At 32.6% G+C, this 23980-nt stretch overlaps 2 protein-coding genes across 5 annotated transcripts in view; one reads left to right on the forward strand and one right to left on the reverse strand.

Moving 5' to 3' along the window:
* The window catches only part of LOC128994124 (uncharacterized), a 63057-nt gene that overhangs the window by 15753 nt on the left and 23324 nt on the right, over positions 1-23980 (forward strand). For 2 of the 4 annotated variants that reach the window (XM_054418410.1, XM_054418411.1), the window contains exon 2: positions 20368-20539. The exons of 1 other annotated variant lie outside the window; for it this stretch is intronic. In XM_054418410.1, coding sequence (XP_054274385.1) covers positions 20472-20539 — 68 coding nt within the window. In that variant the 5' untranslated portion in view covers positions 20368-20471. Of the gene's footprint in view, positions 1-7851; positions 7899-20367; positions 20540-23980 lie in introns of all 4 variants that reach the window. One more of the 4 variants, XM_054418412.1, reaches the window with a different exon arrangement.
* Positions 5753-19519, reverse strand: LOC128995696 (pickpocket protein 28-like). The gene is made up of 10 exons (XM_054420714.1): positions 19512-19519; positions 18616-18819; positions 18179-18311; positions 17491-17639; positions 12855-13056; positions 12071-12341; positions 11169-11228; positions 9574-9781; positions 6706-6797; positions 5753-5922 (listed from the first exon to the last, which is right to left on the reverse strand). The coding sequence occupies exons 1-10, from the start codon at positions 19517-19519 to the stop codon at positions 5753-5755; spliced, it is 1497 nt and encodes a 498-aa protein (XP_054276689.1).

Genomic DNA, 23980 nt, shown 5'->3' on the forward strand with positions numbered 1-23980 from the left:
GTAATTAGGTTTATTATCATCAAATTAGGGTGTAATAGAAATTTTTAGATGGATTGAATTAGGACTTGAGGCAGTTTGGGTATTTTTATTGTTTGTAAGAATTCGTCTCTTTGTTATCTTGAAAATTATTTAATGTCTACATAGGTATAAACGATTTTTTTGCTGAATGCATCATATAATGCTATTTATTAATAATAGTTGTACATTATGCATACTATTTATTGTAGAAACGGTTTTAATATTTTATTTCTAGGCCTATTAAAAATATTTTTATTTTTGGTCCAAAATTATGCGTAAATGGATTGAAATTAAAGTTAAGATTAGAAACCTCTTCTTTACCTAACAAAATTGATTAAAATATTGTTTTTAACTATGCCAACAAATATTTTTGTGTGTATTCTACTTTGCGATTTATTTATACCCTTAGCTTTACGGCAAGTCCATGGGTTTGTAGTCAAACGTTAAGGCTCTTGTTTTTGTCAATATTTATTAAAAATGTGTTTCTAAATATATAGAATTAAATGTTGAAGTTGTTGTAGGCCTACTTTCTTAACCTGTCTGTTTTAGCGATTTTTTACAACTCTAAAATGCTTATTTTGTAATAAATATCGTTGCTTAATTTGGTGTACAGATTTTTAAAAAGTTTTCCTTTAAAAATATATTGAAATTGCTGAAATTGGTTCATAAACTAATTAGTAAAATACTTTATAGTCATACAAGCCTATAAAAATTTTAATTTTCTTAGTTCTTTCGTTTTTCCCCATTTATGCCTACACCTATTTAAATAATTAATTTTAGGTGTGTTCTCCATAATATAAATTTAAAAAAAGGTTCGTCTTGTAAAGTATATGGCTTTTAAGTGCCATATAAAACATTTTTGATTTCTTAAAAGAATAATAACTAAATAAAATATATTACGCAATAGCTCCGGTTTAAATTGTTTGTGTAAGTGCCAACTGTAAGCTGTTCCCTCAAATTCATCATGGATTGGTCTCATGACATTTTACCATTACCGCAAGTAATCAAGCCATGTTCAGTTTATCATATTAATTTCCATTTATGTCTATGAATTTTCCTCGTATATTTTTAAATAGCCCTGTCAATGCAATTCTACACACTAAGCCTTCTTGTAAAATTTGTATTGCACAGGTTCATATTTAAAAGGAAAGTAACTCTCACGTTCATGCTCAAATTAAATAAAAAATAAAAATTAGTTCAGTTAGATCTGCTGTTGGTCTTCAATATGTGACTGTGAAATCTGTTCTTTAAATCTTGAATGTGTTCGAAAATCAGTAAGTCCGGCTTCGGGGAATGGAGTTTTGAAATAAAAAAAATGTTACCCTTAATACATGGAAATGCCTGATTTTTATTACAGCCATGTTGTTGAACTTAAAAATACATAAATTTGTCTATTGAAGCTTTGTTATACAATTAAAGATTACAGATAAAACTAAAATAAAACTGTATATTTAAAATGTTCACATATTGTTATATGGAGAAAAAGAAAAATGTGGTGGTTTGCTTGTTTATCGATAAAATGTTGATCACTGTTGGCAAATTTACTTTGTATCTTCTCCGTAGTTACCAACCAAAGTACAGTACTCGTTAAATCTAATGATATTTAAATTGGGAAAAATAGGACTTGTTTATGGAAATATTTGAATGAATCCAAAAAATTCATAAATCCAAAATTCAATGTGTCTGCATGAAATTCACGTTGTCTGCAGGTTTGCTGCGGCGGGGGTAGGCCTATTTATATCCTCAGTAGCCAATAGGTGTAGAGTAAAATACATTTAATCCTTTGTCTTTTTCAAGGTGATGTTTAACTAACATTGTTCATTTTTTAAATACTAAATTTGCACGGTACTGTTCAAAATATATGACAAAAACTGTTATGTTCAGTAAGTAGCCTACTTTTGGCCTTATTTTTAACCAATCAAGGAGAGAAGTGTGAGTTACTTATGATAAGTCTTTGTGCTTCGGATAAGTCTTTTATCTGACACATTTTTTAAATTCAAATTCAAAACATGTTTGTAGGCTACTGAAATACTATTAATATTTATTAATTAGTTTAATATTTGTTAACAGGTAAAATTAAAAAAAACCTTACACAACTGTAGATACTCATCATTTTATTATTTACTGAACGAAAATGCTACTTTTTTTAATTTATTCTTTTCAAACCAGAATCATCAGACTAAATAAATATTCAATTTATATTTTTATTTTTACAATTTTAAAAATATACCAATTGCAAGTAGAATCTGGTTCCAGAAATATTTCACTTCCAAACCATTTGACCCTCAACCATAATGTTTTAAAATGAACACTAACAATCTCAGCTATCCAAACTGTTAGAGAGGAAGAACCAAAAATATATTTGTAATATTTAGGCGACTCTATTTATTGGTCTTGAGGATTGTCATTGTCAAGTCAGAATCCTAGGTATATTTTGTAGTTTTCCTCAATACTTGATCAGCTGTGTAGTTTAGTTTTATTCCCACATAACAATGTTCGTGTAGAGTTGGTGATTTATAAAACAGGTGGTTTTCTTTCATGACTAGATTGATTGAATCAGATTAGCTGATAACCTGATTAATCAGTAACCTTTGGTGGCATGATTTGTTTGCTAACCACACGATTCCTGAAAACAATCATGTATGAGTTACACAGTGACTTTACCGATGACTTTAAAATTGTATTTTTGACATATTTACCAAATAATCGCGGGTATGCTTTTTTATTGTAATTTAACTTTTAAACAATTAATTTAATGAATAATAAATCAATCTTTCCCATGGTTTTCAGGTTTCCACTTACCAATTGATTTCTTTTAGCGAATTTCCCCTATAGGGAATATTTATAGGGAATAAGCTATTACCGTAGTACTCATGGTAAGACCTGGACCCGGGACCGATTTACTTTTTAGTTTTGAGGTCCCTAGAGACCAAAAACACCATCCATTCAAATTCATATATATATATATATATATATTTATATATATATTTATATATATACTAGCTATGTGTCCCTGTTCTACGCACGGGGATCTTATAATATTCAGTTGAAACCTTCTTATATAACGAACAGCAGTTGGTTTGCATATTTTAAGATATGCTGGCCAAACTATTATACATAGCTTCATTTTATGTTGTTTTTTGTTGTTCCGGATCGGTATGACAATCAATAAAAGGTTAAATTACCTCTGTGTCTGCCGGTCGATCCTATAACGGTAGGCTTACTTTTATTTTTACTATCTGATCTCGTTTGCATGGCTCAATCACGTCCTGGTTGAAGTTCGTTCGCTACGCTCACTCACCTGTATGTTGGAGCTCGTTCGCTGCGCTCACTTTCCTTCAGGTTAGCTCGTTCGCTACGCTCACTTGCCTTCAGGTTAGCTCGTTCGCTACGCTCACTCGCCTCCAGGTTGCAAATTAGCTGTTGTCATAAATGTAAAAGAAATAATAGTGCTAGTGCTGCACCCTGTTGGTAATCCTTGTAACTTTAATGCTATTGAACATCACAGAACAGAACCAACTTGTTTAATTGAAACAGCTGTTAAGATTCAATAATTTCATTTCTCATAAGGTTAACATGGGCTTCCAGAAATTCCACGTCAAAAATCGACAAAAACTTGATTTTCAAGGGTTTACTGTTAAATATCTAACTGTCTCATATTCGATGAAATACGTCTAAAACCATCTCATATATGTATAGTATTTGGAAAATAAGTTTCAGGCGGGACAGTGCTATAGTTATTGAGGAGTAGTTGTAATAAAGTGCGTATTTTAGCGTTACCAAGAGAATGACAGATAGACAGACAGACAGACAGACAGACAGACAGACAGAAATTGAGATAAGGTTTGATTCGGTTTCTCTGACCTATGAAATGTAAAAATAACCAAAAAGTTCATTATTCTAAGCAATGTACAGACAAAACTCTAATTTTATTTATATTTATATATATATATATTTATATATGTGTCCGTTAGCACGGTAACTCGAGCAAAAATCATCCGGTTTTGATGAAATTTGGTACAAACGTGTAAACCTACGTTTATTCGAACGAGTTCGCGAACCAGCATGATCGGACTATGGGAACAGGGGTTTATGGGGGGTTTTATGGGGTAAAAATTGGTTTTTCCCATTTTTTACACTAAAAACTTAAAATTTAGCAATTTCTTTCCAAACCATTTTGTAGAGCTTAAAAAAACAAATAATTTAGTATATTGAAGCGTTAATATGCGCCTAATGGTTACGGAGAAAATTCAAAAAATCTGTAAATTTAAAATTCCCATGTTATTTGTATGGAGAATAAGTAAACTGTTGTAGTTTGCTTGTTTATGAACATATTTTGATCAAATTTGGAAAATACATTAATTTCGTACTAAACTATTACATTTTACAAAAAAACACCTTTTACCCTCCCTGTTGCAGCAAACCTAAGTACTCGTTAAACTAATGTTAATTTAAATAGAGAATAAATGTGATATTTTTAAGGAGAAATTTTATTGTAAATCCAATCAGGTAAATGGAAATTCGCTTAGTCTGCAGGTTTGCTGCGGCGGGGGTATTTTTGGATTGCATGCGTTTTTTGTAGACCCATTATCCAAATGTCACTTTTAATTTTGTAAATTCTTTTAAAAACACTAAACAACTTACTGTCTGGGTAGCCGAGTGCTCACATTCAAATTTGAAGGTCGATGAATTTGAATGTTTGATTCCAAGCATGATTGTAACTGGTCCCAGGTGCAATTTTTTCATCAGGCAATCAATTAATGATACTGTCCGACTGAAGTTAGATAGTAAAAAATACTATAGTTTGGAGTTTGGACAGTTCCTTAGAAATATAAAAAATGCCACAGGCAAAGATATACACAAAATATAAAATTAAAAAATAGTACCGTACAGTGGCATATTCAAAGAGCTCACGTTACAGTCAGTTGACGAGTAAAATTAAATAAAAATTTTACAGACACGAATCCTAATCCACGTTTTTGAAGCGTGATGTATTTTTTCTGATTCACTGTCTGAAGCATATTGTTTCATCAGATTAGCTGGTATCACTTCATGGTATATTTTGTTTCAAGATACTGTATAGGATAAGCAAGGTGCAGGCCAAACATACACACAGTGTTTATTGTACACTATTAAAACACAATGTTTTTACATAATTTTTTACAAGTGAGTTTTGCAGACATTTTATGAGGAAGGTCTATAGTAACAATACTCAACTATCTTAATTTTATTGTTAGGCCTACATCTTAATGCTAGCTTTTACTTTAACATAATACTGCAATATAAGTTTGTTTATACTGGAAATCAAAAATAAGATTTTTTAGGGACGTCGCTGACATGAACAACTAACTTAAGATCCAGGCCTAAAAAAATAAGCACAACTGACAGGTTTATGTCGATCAATCAATTTATTTACTTAAAAAACAGATACATGCACATGTTACAGGTGCAAAACTATATAAGAATTGGCTGTACCAATGTCTCAATTTAAACATTGTTTGGTTAATATATAGTTGTTTGTTGTAATGTGCGTCATGTAGTAATCCTAAAAGTGAATTAAGGCCGAATCCACAGCCGCAACTCTACGCCAATGCCTATGCTCTTTACGTCATTGATGTGCTTTTCTACAAATGTCACTTGGTGAGAGTTGCCATGTCTTTCTATGACGGTTGTATTGTTATTTTCAACTATGTAAAATTTAAATATGACAAACTGTAGACTAAATATTGACATTCTAATTTATAAATGGGAATGGAGCCACTGCTTGGGTTTTTATTCGAGGTATTTCAGGCAGTTTTCTACGTTTTTTGGAACACCATATCCGTAGAGTGAGAAAGTATATGGCCTCGGTTGCGCTGAGGAAACTAAATCCAATGAATAGTCCGAGGAGACCTCCGGTGTTGGCTGAAAATTAAACATAAACAGTTAGTGCTTTATTGTTCTCACACAGTAAAAAAAAGTTGTAAGGTTAGGGAATGATTTGTTAGAGACAATTTAACAGTAGGCTATACTTGATTTTTAAAAATCGGACCATACAATTTTATTCGTTGTGTTTACTAACCTATTTTATGAGAAAAAAAGTATGTTTTAATTGATCATTGTGTATTTTTCTACAAAACGGCATTTTTAATTTTTTCAATTACAAAAAATACATTAATAATTTTTTTAATGCCAGTAATTTGTAAGAAATATTTATTAATAATATGTATGAATCATAAGGTTAACATGGGAAATTTCAGAGCTACTGGGGCGGAGCCTTAAAGGATTTTTGAGATAAGGATAGGCTTATATGTAAATTGTGAATATGAATATCATAATGCCAAATTTCAACCCAATCCGTCCAGTAGATAATGTGTGATTGAACTTCAAACAAACAAACACACAAACTTTCACATTTATAATATTAGTAAGACATCCTCATGCAATATTTAAGTATTATTGAATTGTTTTTCTATGGGTTTTTTACTGTATCATAAAAATACATTCTCAAATTCGTAACATTGCCCTAAACACACATTCTAAGAGAATTGCATTATTTAACCATTGATATTTTTTATAATTATCAACAGAATTTACTCCACATAAGTATAGGTGCTTCGGCTTAAAATTTACCATTATGACAATGCTTTAAATATTTTTGATGTTCGGCAAAACATAATCTATTGTACTGTTTGTTTGGAATCTTACACAAAAATTCAGTGAATCCAAAAAGCTCTCCTCTTTGTTTTGCTGTGAACTGGGTATCTACCACAAATACATGGAGTACTGCCATATTCGTCCTGGAACATTTGTTTTGTAGGTTCAGAAAGTTCATAACATGACTTTCGTCAAGGAGTGGAAATTTTTGACTAATGAACCTGTTCAAAAACACTGACTATAATCATTTAATAAACAGCTGTGAAGTCTTACGCAAGAACTCATTGAATCCAAACATTACGCCTCTTTGCTTGGCTGTAAACTGGGATTCTAGAAGAAATACATGCACAACTGCCATATTTTCTCTGTAACATTAGACATTATAGATACATGAACCACAGAGAAGTAAGATTCAGAGGAAACACGCTAATGGGGCGACATTGTGCTTTCATCTCTGGTATGTTGGGGTAGAAAATACTTGTGACGAGCAAGGAAGATCCTAAATGGCAAACAATTGTTGAAATTCCTATCGCACAGGAAACCAAGTGTTTTTCCAGCGTGAGCGTTGTAGTACATGACGGCAAGGGGGGTGGGGTGGGACTTTGTTCTAGACTGAAGCACTAGTGCTAGACACCACTAAAGTGTACCATTAAATGTTTCCTCCGTAGATCTTACTTCTCTGTACATAAACAAACCTTTAGTTACTTAGCAAAACAACATAAACATTAACAATACTTACTATAGGTTGTGGTATAAATCAAACATACTTTAGTTTGAAGGTGTTAGGAAGGATTAGTTTGTGTTGTTTTAGAGTTTATTGCAGTCATTTTCCATCCCTGATTATCTCTTATCTCAAGTTTTACAAAGTTTCTAAATCTGGATTTTAGAACGTCAAAAAACTTTTGTTTCACTGGTTAGTAATAAAAGTAGTCAGCAATAATCCTTGAATAACAACCAATTCGTATTAGCACCAAAATATCTAAATTCATGATCTTAGCGGAAGTAATTTTTGTTACTATCTTTATGAGGTGACTATTCACTTTAATGCACTCATACTCTTACAACTATCTTATTCTTTTTAGTAGGATTGGCCTGAGGTATCTTGTGGTTTCATATGGTTGTAACTTCGGGAAAGCCATCAACTAAGACACCTTACAACTAATAAAACATGTTCTTGATCTAAAATTTTGTTTGCAGGACCTTCGTTTTAAGAACTAATTCATCATTGAGGAGGAAACGATTAGGTCTGTAAGATGTTTAAATGTTGTGATGTTCATTCATTGTACATTCGGTGTTTTTTGTTTTAAACCTGGGATATTTTTTGCAGTTTCTTTGGTGATAGCAACTTTTGTTTTGCACTTGCTTACAGTTATATGTTGTGTAGTATTCTTAGTGGATCTTAGACAACATCTTCAGTGTTATTGACATGGTTGTTAAGTTACCAAGACTGATGTACGAATGATATGATAGGTTAAGTACCTTTTTGTCCGCCTTCAGTCCTTAATATAATCAAGGGTAGTAGTTTAGGATTTATGCTGGATTTATGGACCAACCAATTTGATGACATGACTTTAAAAATGGTTCATTTCTGATCCGAAACTAGTCACACTTGATATTAAGGACTGAAGACAGATAAAAAGGTTATGTTACCTGTCATATCATTTGTTAAGTTAGTTTGAGTATAAACATATACTGCATTTTTCTGTATTGTCCTCAAGCTCATCTGTAGCACGTTTAATCTATTGAAGAGACTGTTTCATCAAATCAATTTATAATCTATTTTTCAATTTAAGGAAGGGTTCATTTTTGAAATTTGGAACATTTTGTTTACTTAAGATGTCACAAATAATATATCTTATCATACAGTAGTAAGGATGGATGTTTTATGTTAATACTTGTGTATGATTTATCATTTGATGAAATCATTATTTTCATTTTTGATACAATGTTCCATTTGCACTGCTATACAAGATTTTCAGTTTGCAAACGACCTCCTTTTTGAGGTCATACATTCATACATTCAATGTTTTTTGTTTTAAACCTGGGATATTTGTTGCAGTTTCTTTGGTAATAGCAGCTTTTGTTTTGCACTTGCTTACATGTTATATGTTGTGTAGTATTCTTAGTGGATCTTAGACAACATCTTCAGTGTTATTGACATGGTTGTTAAGTTACCAAGACTGATGTACGAATGATATGATAGGTTAAGTACCTTTTTGTCCGCCTTCAGTCCTTAATATAATCAAGGGTAGTAGTTTAGGATTTATGCTGGATTTATGGACCAACCAATTTGATGACATGACTTTAAAAATGGTTCATTTCTGATCCGAAACTAGTCACCCTTGATATTAAGGACTGAAGACAGACAAAAAGGTTATGTTACCTGTCATATCATTTGTTAAGTTAGTTTGAGTATAAACATATACTGCATTTTTCTGTATTGTCCTCAAGCTCATCTGTAGCACGTTTAATCTATTGAAGAAACTGTTTCATCAAATCAATTTATCATCTATTTTTCAATTTAAGGAAGGGTTCATTTTTGAAATTTGGAACATTTTGTTTACTTAAGATGTCACAAATAATATATCTTATCATACAGTAGTAAGGATGGATGTTTTATGTTAATACTTGTGTATGATTTATCATTTGATGAAATCATTATTTTCATTTTTGATACAATGTTCCATTTGCACTGCTATACAAGATTTTCAGTTTGCAAACGACCTCCTTTTTTTGTTGCTTTGATATGGCATAGTTCTCAGTTGTTTATGCTTGCTTTGGTTATGGTAGGTTATCTAGTATCAGTACATAATGAAATAGGATTGTTAACAATAAATCTCATGTAAATACATCGTGGCTGTGAGATATTCAACTTACTAAAAGTACTCAGAGCCTTGGCCTTAAAGATATTTAACTTACTGAAAGTACTTGGAGTCATGGCCAGCTAGATAGTCGTGTCTTATGTCAAGTTTCTCCGCCAGTTGACTGTTGGACTGTGTCTTCTCAAAGCTCAGAGCGTAACAACCCGGTAGACATCCGCAGGCTTCACGGTTCGTCACGTTTGCCATGTTCAGTAGAAACGAAGATATGTTGGCCCGGTCGTCTATCAATCTTTGCTCCATCACCTCTGTTAAATAAACATAAGATTATGAAAATAATAAACAAGATTACACATTCTTCTTTGTTAATGTATATTCATTCTGATAGCCCCTGGACTACGTATAAATTACTTTATAGACTTGCCTCCGTCAGTAGTTCAAAATTGTGTCTAACTTCAAATAATTTTGTTCAAAGCTGACATGTTTTGTTGCAAATGCAACATCCTTGGAGCTTTACGTCAAAAACATCTAAATAATTTACACATACAGTACATACACATGACACGGGACATTAAAGAAACAACTTGCAAAACCAGGCATTGAACTAGCCTTCAGAACTACAAACCGTACTAGAAACGTGTTGACAAATAAAATTGAGATAGGTGACGAAATAGATAAAACCGGCGTGTATAGGATATTTTGTCCAGATTGCCCAAGTAAATACATAGAGCAAACAGGTCGTGCTTTCCAAACTCGATATAAAGAACACCAACCAGATCCTAAACACCATAAACAAAAATGTGCGTTTGCTTAACACCTTGTAGATTCTAATCACTCAATGAGTGATATTAAGACCGGCTTGAAAGTTTTACATTATTGGGGGAAAGTTAAAAAATTGGACACACTTGAGGAATATGAAATATATAAAATGAACATAAACGAAGAACACAAAGAATACATCTTCAACGATGCAATTTAAGTCCCACTCCCTCTTCAACACTGTTATCTCATCTGGAACAGCTGACCACCGCGTAACAAAAAGAACGAGACAAAGTTACATAACGCGTGTCCAGTCTACCTACAACCTCTGCCGCGCCGTGTCATGACAGCACTATCAAGTTATTACGTGTTTAAATATCCCGTGTCGTATATACTGTATGTGTAAATTATCTTGATGTTTTTGACGTAAAGCTCTGACGATGTTGCATTCAAAGACATCCAGAGGACATGTCAGCTTTGAACAACATTATTTGAAGTTAGACGCAGTTTTGGACTACTGTCAAAGGATGGACTACTAAGCCTATAAAGTAATGTATAGATTCTTGGATAATCTGCTAAAATTGTGAAAGTGTAATTTATTTGTGTCACCTTATCATCAAATTTTATGTGGAATTTTTTAGATTTGCAAGATTAGAATTCAGCCTGAACTTCCAGTAAAATTATAAGACTTGCTAGGAATAAAATGTTTGTCAAAGTTGAGGGGGGGTTTCGTAAACTATTACAAGCTAAGCTAAGACCAAACATAGAACCAATTTTTTAATATTTATTTTGCAGTAGGCTTTATATAGGATTGTGATTGTTGTAAATTAGGTCTATATAATAGTACCATCTAGAACCATCTAAAAGTAAAATAGCATGGAATCTAATCAAATGTTGTATAAAAACTAATATCTAGACAATATTCTGTTGACTCACTTCTTGCACTATCAGCACATTCCGCATCCTGCCGGCCACATATTCGGGTCTTTGAATCCTCTGTAAGAACAGAAAAGGCAAAAAGATTAATAAAGATAATCAATTATAAAAATATGTAAATGACAACAAAAACTTACACAAAATTTAGTGAAAATTTACCTAGGTGATTTAGCAGAGTGTGAAGTAATAAAGAAAACATCTTGTAAAAGCGTTAAGCATTTTGAAGCTATTTTTCCTTAAGTTATCTGACAAAGCAGGTCTTCTTGCACTGATTATAACACGCAAAGTAGCTGATTCCTGCATTTACTTACTTTCCCACACTCATTTCACTTTTTCACACTGCTTATTTTACTTTCTCGCACTCCGGTTAACAAAACAACACAAAATTTAATGGTGTACATGCATTAGATTAGTAGTTACGCTTGAAAACAAGTTGGCAATAGTACTCAGCTGGTGCAGTGTTTATTTGTCATTCAACGCTTTGAACCTAATTAAGCTATAATAACCTGTTGTTGATTGTTAAGAATAAACATTACAAACCAAAAATGACCTTCAGATTTTTTTATTTATTTATTTTTTTTTTCATTGTGAGTGTGAAATTCATTATGATTTTAATTTGTCAGTGAACCAATTTCATTTAGGCTTGGATTAATTAATTTATTAAACTGCATAGTAAAAGTTAATCTCTATGTTATAACACCTTATTTAAATGTTTTATAGTACTGTAACTGTAAGAAAAATATAATGTGTAAAACAGGCACAAAGTGTGTTTGCTGCACTCAAGAAAATTTCCAGTAAACATTTTTCTCAGTACAGCAAATTGTCACTTTGCGCACTAGTTATACAAATAACTATTTCCTAAAATCATATATCCAACTCATGATTACGATTTGAGTTCTTACTCGGCATGTAGAACTGAACACATTTGCAGAACTCTAGCGTAACATTAGCCTCACACTCCTGAGCACAGTTGTGCTCGGTGTATGTCCGGTAGAAGCGCAAGGTCCGCTCTTGGCTGAAGAGACACTGTCTCTGACTCTGAGGTATGTATCGTACTTGCTCCGTGGCCGTCATGAGGTCGGGTTTGAAGATAATCCGAGTCTCGTAACCTGTCGGCAAAGCTGACGCGTACGCAGACACTTTTGGCGTCTCGACTGGATTGTGTAGTACCACCTGTGTATGGAGGAAAAGCAATGTATTAGTTTTAATAATTTTGCTCACAAATGAAAGACAAGTTCGTCAAAATCTATTGTAGCCTGTGGAATTTATAAGGTTCTTACCCTATGCTCTTTCCACATCTAAATAATTAAAATTTGGGGCAGTCTTAAACTGTCTATTTGCAATACATACATTTTTTTTACTCTCATAATATTTTATGGTGAGGCTCATTTGAGGAGAAATTGTGTAAGATATCAATGGATTAGTAGAATTTTGCATGTGGCTAAAACTTTTAGGTCAAGAAAGAATCATTATACTTATATTTATTAAAACTCACTCTGTTAAAAGGAGGTGTTGAAAAACTCTGATTACAATATAAAATGTGTTTTAAACCTTTACAAAACAATGAAAAAATTACTACTACCACCTGATTTGTGTACCAGTAATCAAAATAATGTTACTTCCCAGTCATTTCAAAATTGTGTAGCCTACCACATTAATGATATAGCTTAAAAAATATATCCAGACCTTAAATCCAATACTGACTTCTGATGAACAGTAGTACTCTTTGAGATTAGCGTCAAGTACGATTGTCAGTCCAAGATGGCTGCCAGGTCCCCACGGTCGCCAAGGTACGTCGTCTACAGACACATTGTCTGGGTAACCATGCTCGGGTGTCCAGTCGACCGAGTCGAACGGATAGGTGACGTTCAATTCTGAAGAATCAGTGCTGAAAAATGACAAATTATATAAACGGATTCACCATCAATTTAAAAAAATATATTTTTATATATTTTTCCAATATTATATCCAAAATCCAAATATATTTATCCAAATATTATATCCAAAATATATTTCCAATATTTTTTTTACTCAAAGCATTTTTATTTTGAATTTTTGTTAGTGTTTGCTCTTATTAAAAACTAATATACAGCCATTCTTTTTTTAAAGTAACTAACAGTATAAAATATAAAATGTTATATTTTTATATTTAATTATGACTACTATGAACACAAAGAGTTAAATAATAAGAAAAATTAAAAAATATTCCTTAAAGTTTCTTATTATATGGTTTTTTATTGTTGTCAAAACAGCTGATTGACTTGAGGCAGCACAGCTGATAGTTTGTGTATCTTTGTATTTTTGAGGTTAGCATATTATTCAGTTTCCCACCAAAAGTTGATGTAGATGTTAGATGTTGACTGAGGAAGATTTCCAAGACCAAATTATCTTTTTGAGGTGAGTTGTGATTTTTAATTAACTCTAGTTACAAAATTACTATTCGTGTTGTCCCATCCGTTACAGAAAAGATATAAAAGTTATGTTTACAGCAGTAATAGCAATGAAAAAACATTCCTAATTTGGGGAAGTAAGGTTAAGTGGGTACTAGATTTACTTTATATTTTATTATAATTTTAGGGATTCATTTTAGCAATTATTTGATGTAACGGATGGGACATGTAACGGATGGGACATTTAATGATGATTAAAAGGATTGGGTTTTTAGGTGTATAGTTATTAGCAACAAAATAGTTTTGAGGTTATGCACATACCATGAACCACTGAGTGATAAACCAAAGGTAAATCAAACAAATACAAGAGGTATTATACACCCTTTTAATCGTGTTTAAAAGTTATTAACTAGGATTGAACATAAGATTGTGTTAATTTTTTCAGTCTGATTTGAAAAATAAGCCGCTTAGGCCAAAAATTTAAGTAAAGCTAAGGACAATTTTACAGAGTAGCCAAGTAAGTAGGCCTAACTAAACATATTATAACCAACATAAAAAATGTTTTTTTACCAAACAAGCTGAGATAATAATTGTATTTTTAGGTTATGGCGCCTACCTACAAAAATCGGATGGCCAAGTGCCGGGAAAAGAAAAAAAATAATCCTGAGATTTGGGAAAACTATTTACTAAAGGACAGGGAAAGGAATAAAGCCAAAAGAGCTGAAAAAAAGACTGAAAGACTCTCCGACCCAAGTTTGTTGAAAGCAAATAGAGAAAAGGAGCGACTGCGAAAAAGAGCAGCTAGAGAGAGGAAGAAACTATCTGCAAATGAAGGGACACCAACTGGTCAGAATTCCACAAGACTTGGTACTTATAAATGTACACACACGTTGCGAAAGGCTGTAAAAAAACTGAAGCACTCTCTTCCTTACAGCCCCTCTAAAAAAGTTGCTGTTATTAAAGAATTTATCAACGATGCGAAAAAAGAAGGGCTAGTTAAAAACATTTTTCCTAGTAGTGTACATGTTTCTCCTGGGAAACGTTTTATTAATGAAGAAACAAAAGAGAAAGTTCTTGCCTACTATGAAAACGATAAGGTTTCAAGACAAGCTCCCGGTAAACGGGACAAAAAATCTGTTAAAGACCCTGTTACTGGGAAACGAACTTTGATCCAAATACGGCACATGTTAGTCACTGTAAGTGAAGCTTATGAGATGTTTAAAATGGACAATGAGGAGAACATTATTTCAAAAAGCAAGTTTTATAAGCTACGTCCACAACATGTTTTGTTAGTGTCAGAAACACCACATAATGTGTGTGTTTGTAAATACCATGCCAATTTCGCCTCACTTACCAATTCAATTGCAAAACACTTTCAGGGTTCAAATTTCTCTAAAAGCTATAAAGATTTACTTGAGAATGTGTGCTGTGACACTTCCAAAGAGGAGTGTATGACAAATATTTGTAAAGAGTGCACAACTGACATATTTGGTATTGTACCACGAGAATTTGAAGCAGAATCAAACATTAAATGGAAAGAGTGGCAAGAGGTTAATAACCATCTTACTCTTGTTGAAAATGTGTCTTCCATAGAGGATGCCATTAACAAATGCAACAGCCTCCTCCCCAAATTTAAAACTCATTCCTTTATTAAGAACGCACAGCATGAACATTTTGAGAAGTTAAAAAAGAGTGTTACTGATAAAAAATGTGTTGTCCAGTTTGATTTTGCAGAGAACTACTCAATAATACATCAAGATGAAATACAAAGTGCACATTGGCACCACAAACAAGTTGCAATTTTCACTTGTGTAATATGGGGTAAGGATAAAGTTACCTCTTATGCTGTTGTGAGTGATGATCTGTCACACTCTAAGTACTCTGTTTGGACTTTTTTTAAAGCCATTCTTAATAGCCATGACATCTTTAATAGCATTGAAGAAATTGATGTGTTTACCGACAACTGCGCAGCACAATTTAAAAGCAGGTACGTGATATCCAATTTATGCTTTTTAGAGGATGATTTGAATATGAAAGTGACATGGAATCACTTTGCTGCCAGTCATGGTAAGGGTGCGGTAGATGGTATAGGGGGCATCGTCAAAGGTAAAGTGTGGATCGCAGTAAAAAGTAGGAAGGCTCTTGTAAATTCTGCTAAGGACTTCTATGATTGTGCTACAAAAGAATGCGTCAAAATAAATGTACTGTATATCCCAAAAGAGGAAGTAGAAGGAAATGAAGCCTTCTTAGATTTGAGATTTAGTAAGGCTATGGAAATTCCTGGGATACAGTCCTACCACTGCTTCCAGCGAGCAGACGAAACGCATGTATAAGCTCAGAGATCATGTGTATCAAAGAAGGTAAAAATTCAAGTTTTACAACCTAAAGCAAAGCACAGATTGAGATATAATGATGTGTACTCCTCGTCAGAAGATGAATCATGGCCAGCCCTGCTTGAGGATTTTGAGGAATTTCCATCTACTCCAGAAATATATGATGACCTTTCTTCCGATATTCCAGTGTGTAACAAGACAGACGATGACGATGTGGAAGAGGGAGACTGGGTTGCTGTGGTCTATGATGACTGGTATCCAGGTAGGTAACACTTAAGGGTTTTACATTGTTTAGTTAAAAAAATTAAATAGGCTGGCTAAAAGTAGAAAGTTTTTTTTTTCAAAAATATAAATATAGGCCTATAAACCTAAAATAAGTTAGTGACGTTTGTTGTTAAATATAGCCTATTTCTGAAACACTTTGTAAAGAAAGAATTATAGTGTACTACATGTATTACAATTAATTAAGCCTAATTAATGCTAAATTGTTACAGGTGTTATCGAGAGACGAGATGAAAACTTTATGTCTGTAAATTTTATGCACAAAAGTGGTACTAAGTTTTTTTGGCCGACAGTGCCAGACATCCAGACTCTAACGCCAAATGACATGTTGTGTAAAATAGATGTACCCACATACCCTGTATCTAACAGACATTTTGGAATGGCGGATGAGATAATGGACATGATCCAAGAACTTTATGAGGCATCAAAATAGATTTAAGAGAAAAATGTACAGGTTTTTTTTACAAAAAAGTATGTGATTAAAAAGTGGTTTTTACTTTTAAAACACTTTTTTTTTCAACCTATAATAAACTAATTAGTTATTACAATTAATCACATTAATTTGTTGTTAAGAAAATTGCATTATTTATGGCCTAGATCACCTGAGTAAGGGTACTCGTCCCATCCGTTACAAATTGGTGTCCCATCCGTTACATAGAAACATAATTTTTTGACAGAGAATGTCAAATGCAATAATAAAAACCCATGGATATTAGTAAACTATGCAATGTGATTAAAATATGGTATTTTTCATGTTGTGTTAAAGCCATGGACAGAGCTGGAATATTACCATTAAAGGTAAGACCTCAGACCTCACTTCCAAAATGTGTCCCATCCGTTACGCTTTTTCTAACTTATTCAGATCCTTTCCATATCTGTTTTCTCAAAAACGAAAAGCTTATTGATTTAGATTAACAATTTCTGCAACCATTCATAAGGTAAGATTTCACTCTATGACAAGTATTTAGCTTATAAAGCTTTCTTTATAGCAAAAAACACAGAGCGATTGTCCCATCCGTTACAAAAGAATGGCTGTATATGATTTGGTGTAGCTTACAAAATGTTTGCAAACTCATTGTTTCTTCTTAAATTTGTCAACATTTTTCAATTTTAAAAATATGCCTAGGTTTATGTGCTCATGTGTAAATTATAGAAAATCACAGGTAACTCAGTTTTTATTTACTACGAAAACTACAGCTTTTTTGTATTTTCGGTTCATGATGATGTTTCCTCAAATTTCTGTTGAGACTAAATTAAAGATTAAACATCCCTGTAAAGTACAAATGTCTGTAGGCCTAGTGCTATCATAACTCCTACTTGTTGTGAAAGAGGAAATTTTTCTTCACTCGGTTGAAAGTACAGCAAATCCCCTCATCTGTCAAAGCAGCGTTGAACAAATCATTGCAATCACGTTGTTCACTGTGCCAGAAGCAGGCAGCTACCATCTCCCGGCATGGTTGAGAAACCTTGAAATTAGTAGAAATAAATTAAAACACCTTCATTCACGAGCGTCTTCTCAGAAGTGAGTAAGCTATTCTATATTGTATCTAGAGTCAAGAACATAGAAATAACTAATTATAAAATTAGCAAATTTATATAGGCCAGTTACACCAAATGAAAGTGGTAGTTTATTGCAATTGATTTTACAACCGGTTTATTTTATTCCAGATAGCTCACGGCTAGGCCCTCTTTAAGGTCCTAGGGGATACTGATGTAGTTTTTTGAGTCAAAATAAAGAAATCCGCTCCTAACCACTTCCAGACATACTTTTGTAAAAAAGGATCAACATGTAATTATTTTGGGCGAGATAAGCCAAATCTTGTTGAAAATTTAAGGCATTGTTGATCCCAAATAGCATTATTTGTTATATCAGATGCAAAATATCTTCCATTTTTAAGGTTTGAAATTATGAAATAAATAAAATAAAATAGCCTATTCATTAAAAAAGTTCCATTTTAGATTGTTTTATATCGAACAACATAATTTTCATCGATAAGCAACTTACATTGACCATGAAGCTAAGGTAGTGGTTCCATTCAACAGTGTGGTTGTCTAAACTAGCATCAGCATCGTACTGTTCAAACTTGCACACATCGTGAAGCAACTTGCGTCTCAGGTTCGGCTCATTGTACTTTGCCCTTTAAAAAATATATAGCTGTATTTATTATGTAAAATGGTAATACAAAAACTGAAGCAAATTTTACTGGTAAATCATTTTAAGTTTGAAAGCATTGTTGGATTCAAAGCATTTAAAACTCATTTCAGATTTTATTATTTCAGGAAGGTAGTTATAATATTTGATCCCAGAAACAGTAGGGGTAAGATATTTGTTTGAAATTGCTTTTTTTAGTTCCCGATTTATTGTATTATATGTGTGAATATTTATCTTCGATATAATCTCAGAATTCTTTTAAGATTCAAAGACGAATTGGCCTTACTTACTCTCTCAGTATGGACTTTGCTATTGACTTCTTAGCATTGTTCATATTGCAGATTGTGATGGCAGGGAAGGGAAAGGCAGTGAGGGAGGTTGCTTTGGGTGAAAGGCTCATGATGACAGGACTGTTGCGCCACTTGCTGAACAAGTTGGATATGAAGTAAGCAGCAGTCAGCACGGCAATGACAAACGCAATCACCCAGAATAATCTGCAAATCAAAACTAGCATTTTAATTATATCCCTTACATTTGGACAGTGGCAGATAATATAGGTTCAATTTGAGCGAGGGATGTGTGTAACTTGGAGTAAGATGTAGTGTTGGTCATCTCTATTTTGAGATGGGGACTCTAGTAAAGTTTGTTAACCCAAATAAGGAAGACGAGTGGGTAGATTAGTGACGTTATGTGTTTACTTTGTTTGTAAGATCAGTTGTTTCTGTAGTCAGGATAACTTATTAAAGGCCAAATGAGCCAATCTCGTTTTGAACCTTTGAAAAACTACTCACTTTTCTTTTTACAATCGAGTCATCATCATTCTGATTGTTAGGAGAGCTTAATAACCCAAAGACTTATACCACAGAAAACGTACTACTATACCCAGAATGCCAACCGCATGGTAAAAAGCATTAAGCGGTTTGAGAGAGCTTTGCCTGTCAATCCGTAGGCAGCGCCACCAGCGTTGCTATGATTAGCATAGCAACGCTGGTGGCGCTGCCTACGGATTGACAGGCAAAGCTCTCTCAAACCGCTTAATGCTTTTTACCATGCGGTTGGCATTCTGGGTAATATAGTAGTACGTTTTCTGTGCTTATACACAGCTTTGTTACTTACTGACTATAGTTCTTCACAGTTTATGGCAAACCAAGAGTTGGGTCTGTGTCCTAGGCCGGGTATTGTTCACCTGTGCATCAGCCGGACCTTTATTACTGCCGGTAGACTAAGTTCATTCCAAAGGGGACTAAAGAGTTTACAGCTACAAGTCTGGTTTCTCTTCAAATTGATTTTATTTCATAGCAAATGTCATGCAAATCAGTCATTTACAAATTCTATTCACTTTTACATATTTTGTTGTTGCAAATAAAAATATGCTGATCGATTTGCATCAAATTTGGTATCAAATTGACTCGTTTTTTACAAAATTGCTTGTCATTATTAAGCTCCCTTGTTCCCTTTAGTTCAGTCGAAAACTAAACAATACTTAGGGACAGGGACCCAATCCTTGGTTCGCCATTGACTGTTCAGATATATCATAATACTGTACCCTCATCCCAAATAACTTTAACCAACTACATTTAGTACAAATAAAACCTATTAGCAAATTTCTAGATTTTATAAAATGAGCAGACAGAACAAGTAGTTACTATTTTTTCCTTTATTTTTGTCTCATGATTTCTGCAAATAATAAATAAATATATATACTGTATTTTGTATATAGTTTTGACAAAACATAGAACAATTATTAGGCCTATAGTGTATATAACAACTTTCCCTGAAATATGTTGTATTTTCTCTAAGTGTTAACTACAATTATTGCTCTTTAAATCTGGTAATATACACATACTCGCCTATCAGTTATTGTATCTTGTTATAGTGAATTATTATTTTACTTTGAATAATTCTAATTCATTTATTTTTGCTAAGGATAGATTTGTAACAATATCATATGGTGGAATAGAAAATTTAACATCTAAGTTTACATTTAACCATATGTTTTCCTTGCTTTTAATTAATTGAATTGTTATTTTTGTTTGTTTTAGGTTCATAACATTATCATACTTTAAAAACAAGAAGCTTTCAATTCCTTCAGAATGTCTTGAGATTTTTAGTTTAATTTTGTTTCATAATGATTTGATTTGTTCTGATGGCTTCACCAACAAGATTGTCAGATTTTGAAGAAGACTTATTTGAGTCTGTAGAAAATGAAGTAATGTGAGTTTATTGTCTATGTTGATTAACGGTAAAGGTTATATTGGGCTTAGTAGTAAATTAAAAACTTAGTGGTTCTATGGTACATAAGAGGTGATCTGTAGGCTTATAGTTGTCAAAATCATTATTATTTAATATTCTTTGGAAGGAATTATTGTTTTTCGTTAAACTAACCAATAAGCCTAGACAAATAAATTTTAAAACAAAACAGGGAACATTATCTTGTATAGTCTGGTTAAATATTCTCATTACTTTAGTGAAACATTAATGGAATTGATATTTTAGGTAATTTTCCCTGTATATATCTTTTAAGAGACCAACAATTATGATTAATAATGCTGCTTACATATAACATAAATTTGTTTTTGATGCTCTATATATCTCTCCTGTACAAAAGATTTAAACATTTTAAATTTGGTTAATATTCGAGCACTGTTTCCGACACAAGAATCAATATGTTATCTTAAATATCTGAAATTGATTTTTGCGCCATTTACAGTAGCTTTCGAGTTCTTTCTTTCTATAGGAACAAGTTTTGTTATTTTGTGTGTTGTAGTGTTATTAACAGAAATTGGTATTACGGCATTAATTTAGTTGGTTAGTTATTTTATATAACACCATTACTGTAATTATTTCATTGGAGCCTAACCAGAAAAATATTGTCAATTAGGTTCAACTAAAAGTGTTGAAAAAACAAAAACTGAATAGGTAGAGTGCTATTCAAATAGGTAAGTAAGTTTAGTATCCTGTTAACTACTGTAAATTAATTTTGGTGAAATTGTGTGTGAAGGATGTAAAGAATCTTGTACTACTTGTAAATCACAATATCTTAAGCTTTTAATGTTTTTTTAAGCTTGGTAATTTTGCGAATCCCCCTATAGGAAAGAAGCCATCAGGATAAATGGTACCGTACGGAAAGACCTAGACCCGGAGCCTATTTAATTTTTCATTTCAATGTCCCCAGAGGCCAAAAATCTATTTGTTATTGGTACATGTATCCATGAACTCAGGGAAATAAATATGACTTTTTATGGAATTATTTTCATTAAGATCCAATTAGACAAATTTAAATCCACTTAGTCTGCAGGTTTGCTGTGGTAGAGGTATTTTCTTATTTTATATTTAATAGAAATTGATTGTATATGTATATCCAAAATATTGTAGGCCTAATGATAAAAAAATATGTTGAATAGTGAGCTTAAACACATAGCCTATTGGTATGTTTTTGGACAAATTAGAACTCTATTTACCATGTTAAAAGTCTTTTAAAAAAAATTATCCGACTAGTTACCGTTCATCCAGCTCTTGTTAACATTTGTGGCTCTTGTGGCTTAAACGATTGATGATTGGAACATATTTGTTTATAAAACGCTAGTGGGTTTATTTATTGTAAGGCTTTGCTTTTACTGGCTTATTTTGCAGAAAATTTGTGGAATCAAAATTGGTAAGGATAGATATCTGTAGCTTACTTAACGCTTGTGCAGTAATAAATGTTTTTGGTTTGTGTTTCCACAGTATTTATGTATAGTTGGTAAGTTATCAATACACTCTTTGTACCTACTTAGGTTATCACTGCACATATTTATTGTGCATGCATGGCCCTCTTGTTGAGAATATTGGTTGGGTAAACTTAATCTGTCAACGAATTTGTGTCAAATTTAAAATGAAAGTTTCGTGCTGTAGGCAAGTTTTTTTTACAAAAATTTGATTTTCTTGAACACTAGGCATTAAATAAACTACCTTAATCAATAAACTAAAACAGTCAGAATTATAAATTCAGTATTGATCAGTAATAATTTGTTTGTTTTTTCAACTGATGTTTGTATCGATTCTCGATTCAAGCAGTAACTCAGCCTGTTATATTGACATCTAAATATTATATGGATATCATAACTTCTTGATCAGCATTGTACGTGTTATTAAATTTACGGAAAGTAAATAAAAGAAACGTCTTATAACACTTAAAACATATATTTACGCTTATACTGTTACTCACAAGACGGTAAATATACAAAAAAGATGGTAAGTGGTGATCGATTTCGATTGGACACTCCAATCATCATCAGACCCAATAGGCGAATGATTTTTACAATCGGTACAATCGGTATTAAAGTAGGCGAATGGAATAGGCATTCGCCTATTGGGTCTGATGATGATTGGAGTGTCCAATCGAAATCGATCACCACTTACCATCTTTTTTGTATATTTACCGTCTTGTGAGTAACAGTATAAGCGTAAATATATGTTTTAAGTGTTGTAAGACGTTTCTTTTATTTACTTTCCATGGATATTATTCGTTTTTGGGGTTTCCTGTATTAATAGAATACCCATTTAAATCATATATTTGCAGGTTTGCTGCAATCTTCATTAACTGAATTAAACTTAGCAAGTTTTTTGTTGTTTTCTATCAGATCAATTATCAATTATCAATTATTTAAGATGGGGACGCCACTATGTGCGTATTTTAACCCAAATATGAGTGAAGCATGAGTAGCGTGATCTTGTAGTCTTGTTAGTAACTAAGGCGGACATGTTCCTTATACACAGCTGTTAATTAATAGCCCATACAGCTAATGGCAACTAAGGGATATACAGTTTATAGTGGAATCCGAACCACATTTTTTTCCTTGTAATTAACGAATTGGTCTAATTATCAGGATAGTACTGGGGATAGTCGTTGTTATACTAACCTGGATAGTATTCACTAGTGCGGACGTTAATCCACACAGATGATGAGCTAATCTTTTTTTATGTCTCTGAAAACTTAAATTACATATTGTAGCAGGGTTCTATAGCTCCAACATATTCCAGTTCTTTTAAAAAATCACAAATATTTCAGTTGTGATTAAAGATTGTGTTAAAGTTGTGAAAAAAGGATGTCCCCAAAAACTTCTAATTATTTAATTTTATCCCGAATTTAATTACTTTTTCTCCGCCCTTAATGTTTTGTTCTTGCACCAAGGAGGAAATAAATGGTTTGAATCACATTTTTTTGTGATCTGTGTAAAGTATTTACGTTTGGAGTTTGAGCATGATAAGTGCTGGGACTGGGAGAAGGCTAACTCTTATCTTATTTTACTGTAGTGTGAAGTGCTAAGTCAACGATCCAGGTTTTTTGTCAGCTGACGACTAAATGTCTTGTTGTAATATGTAAATATTTCATTGTAATTTACTGCTACATAGTTAACATCACTAAGTTAGCCACTGTTGTATAATTTAGCTATATTTATTTATGCCTGAAGTCTCCCTGAAAATTACCCCAAAATCCCACCAAAAAGCCTAATTTTTGTATGGCAGGTAGGCTACTGTAGACACTTCTTGGATTTTAAAATTATGTAAAATTTATTTCCATTTTAAGGGTCATAGGGGATAGTTTAACCAGTTGTTGAAATGAGTATCCACACATTTGTTATCATTCAAAGAATACGCAAATGGTCAAAAATT

The sequence above is a fragment of the Macrosteles quadrilineatus genome, unplaced genomic scaffold (genome assembly GCF_028750875.1).
Source record: "Macrosteles quadrilineatus isolate MER2022 unplaced genomic scaffold, UCM_ALF_1.0 Scaffold_5__1_contigs__length_97177068, whole genome shotgun sequence".
In the NCBI taxonomy this organism is placed as follows: Eukaryota; Metazoa; Arthropoda; class Insecta; order Hemiptera; family Cicadellidae; genus Macrosteles; species Macrosteles quadrilineatus.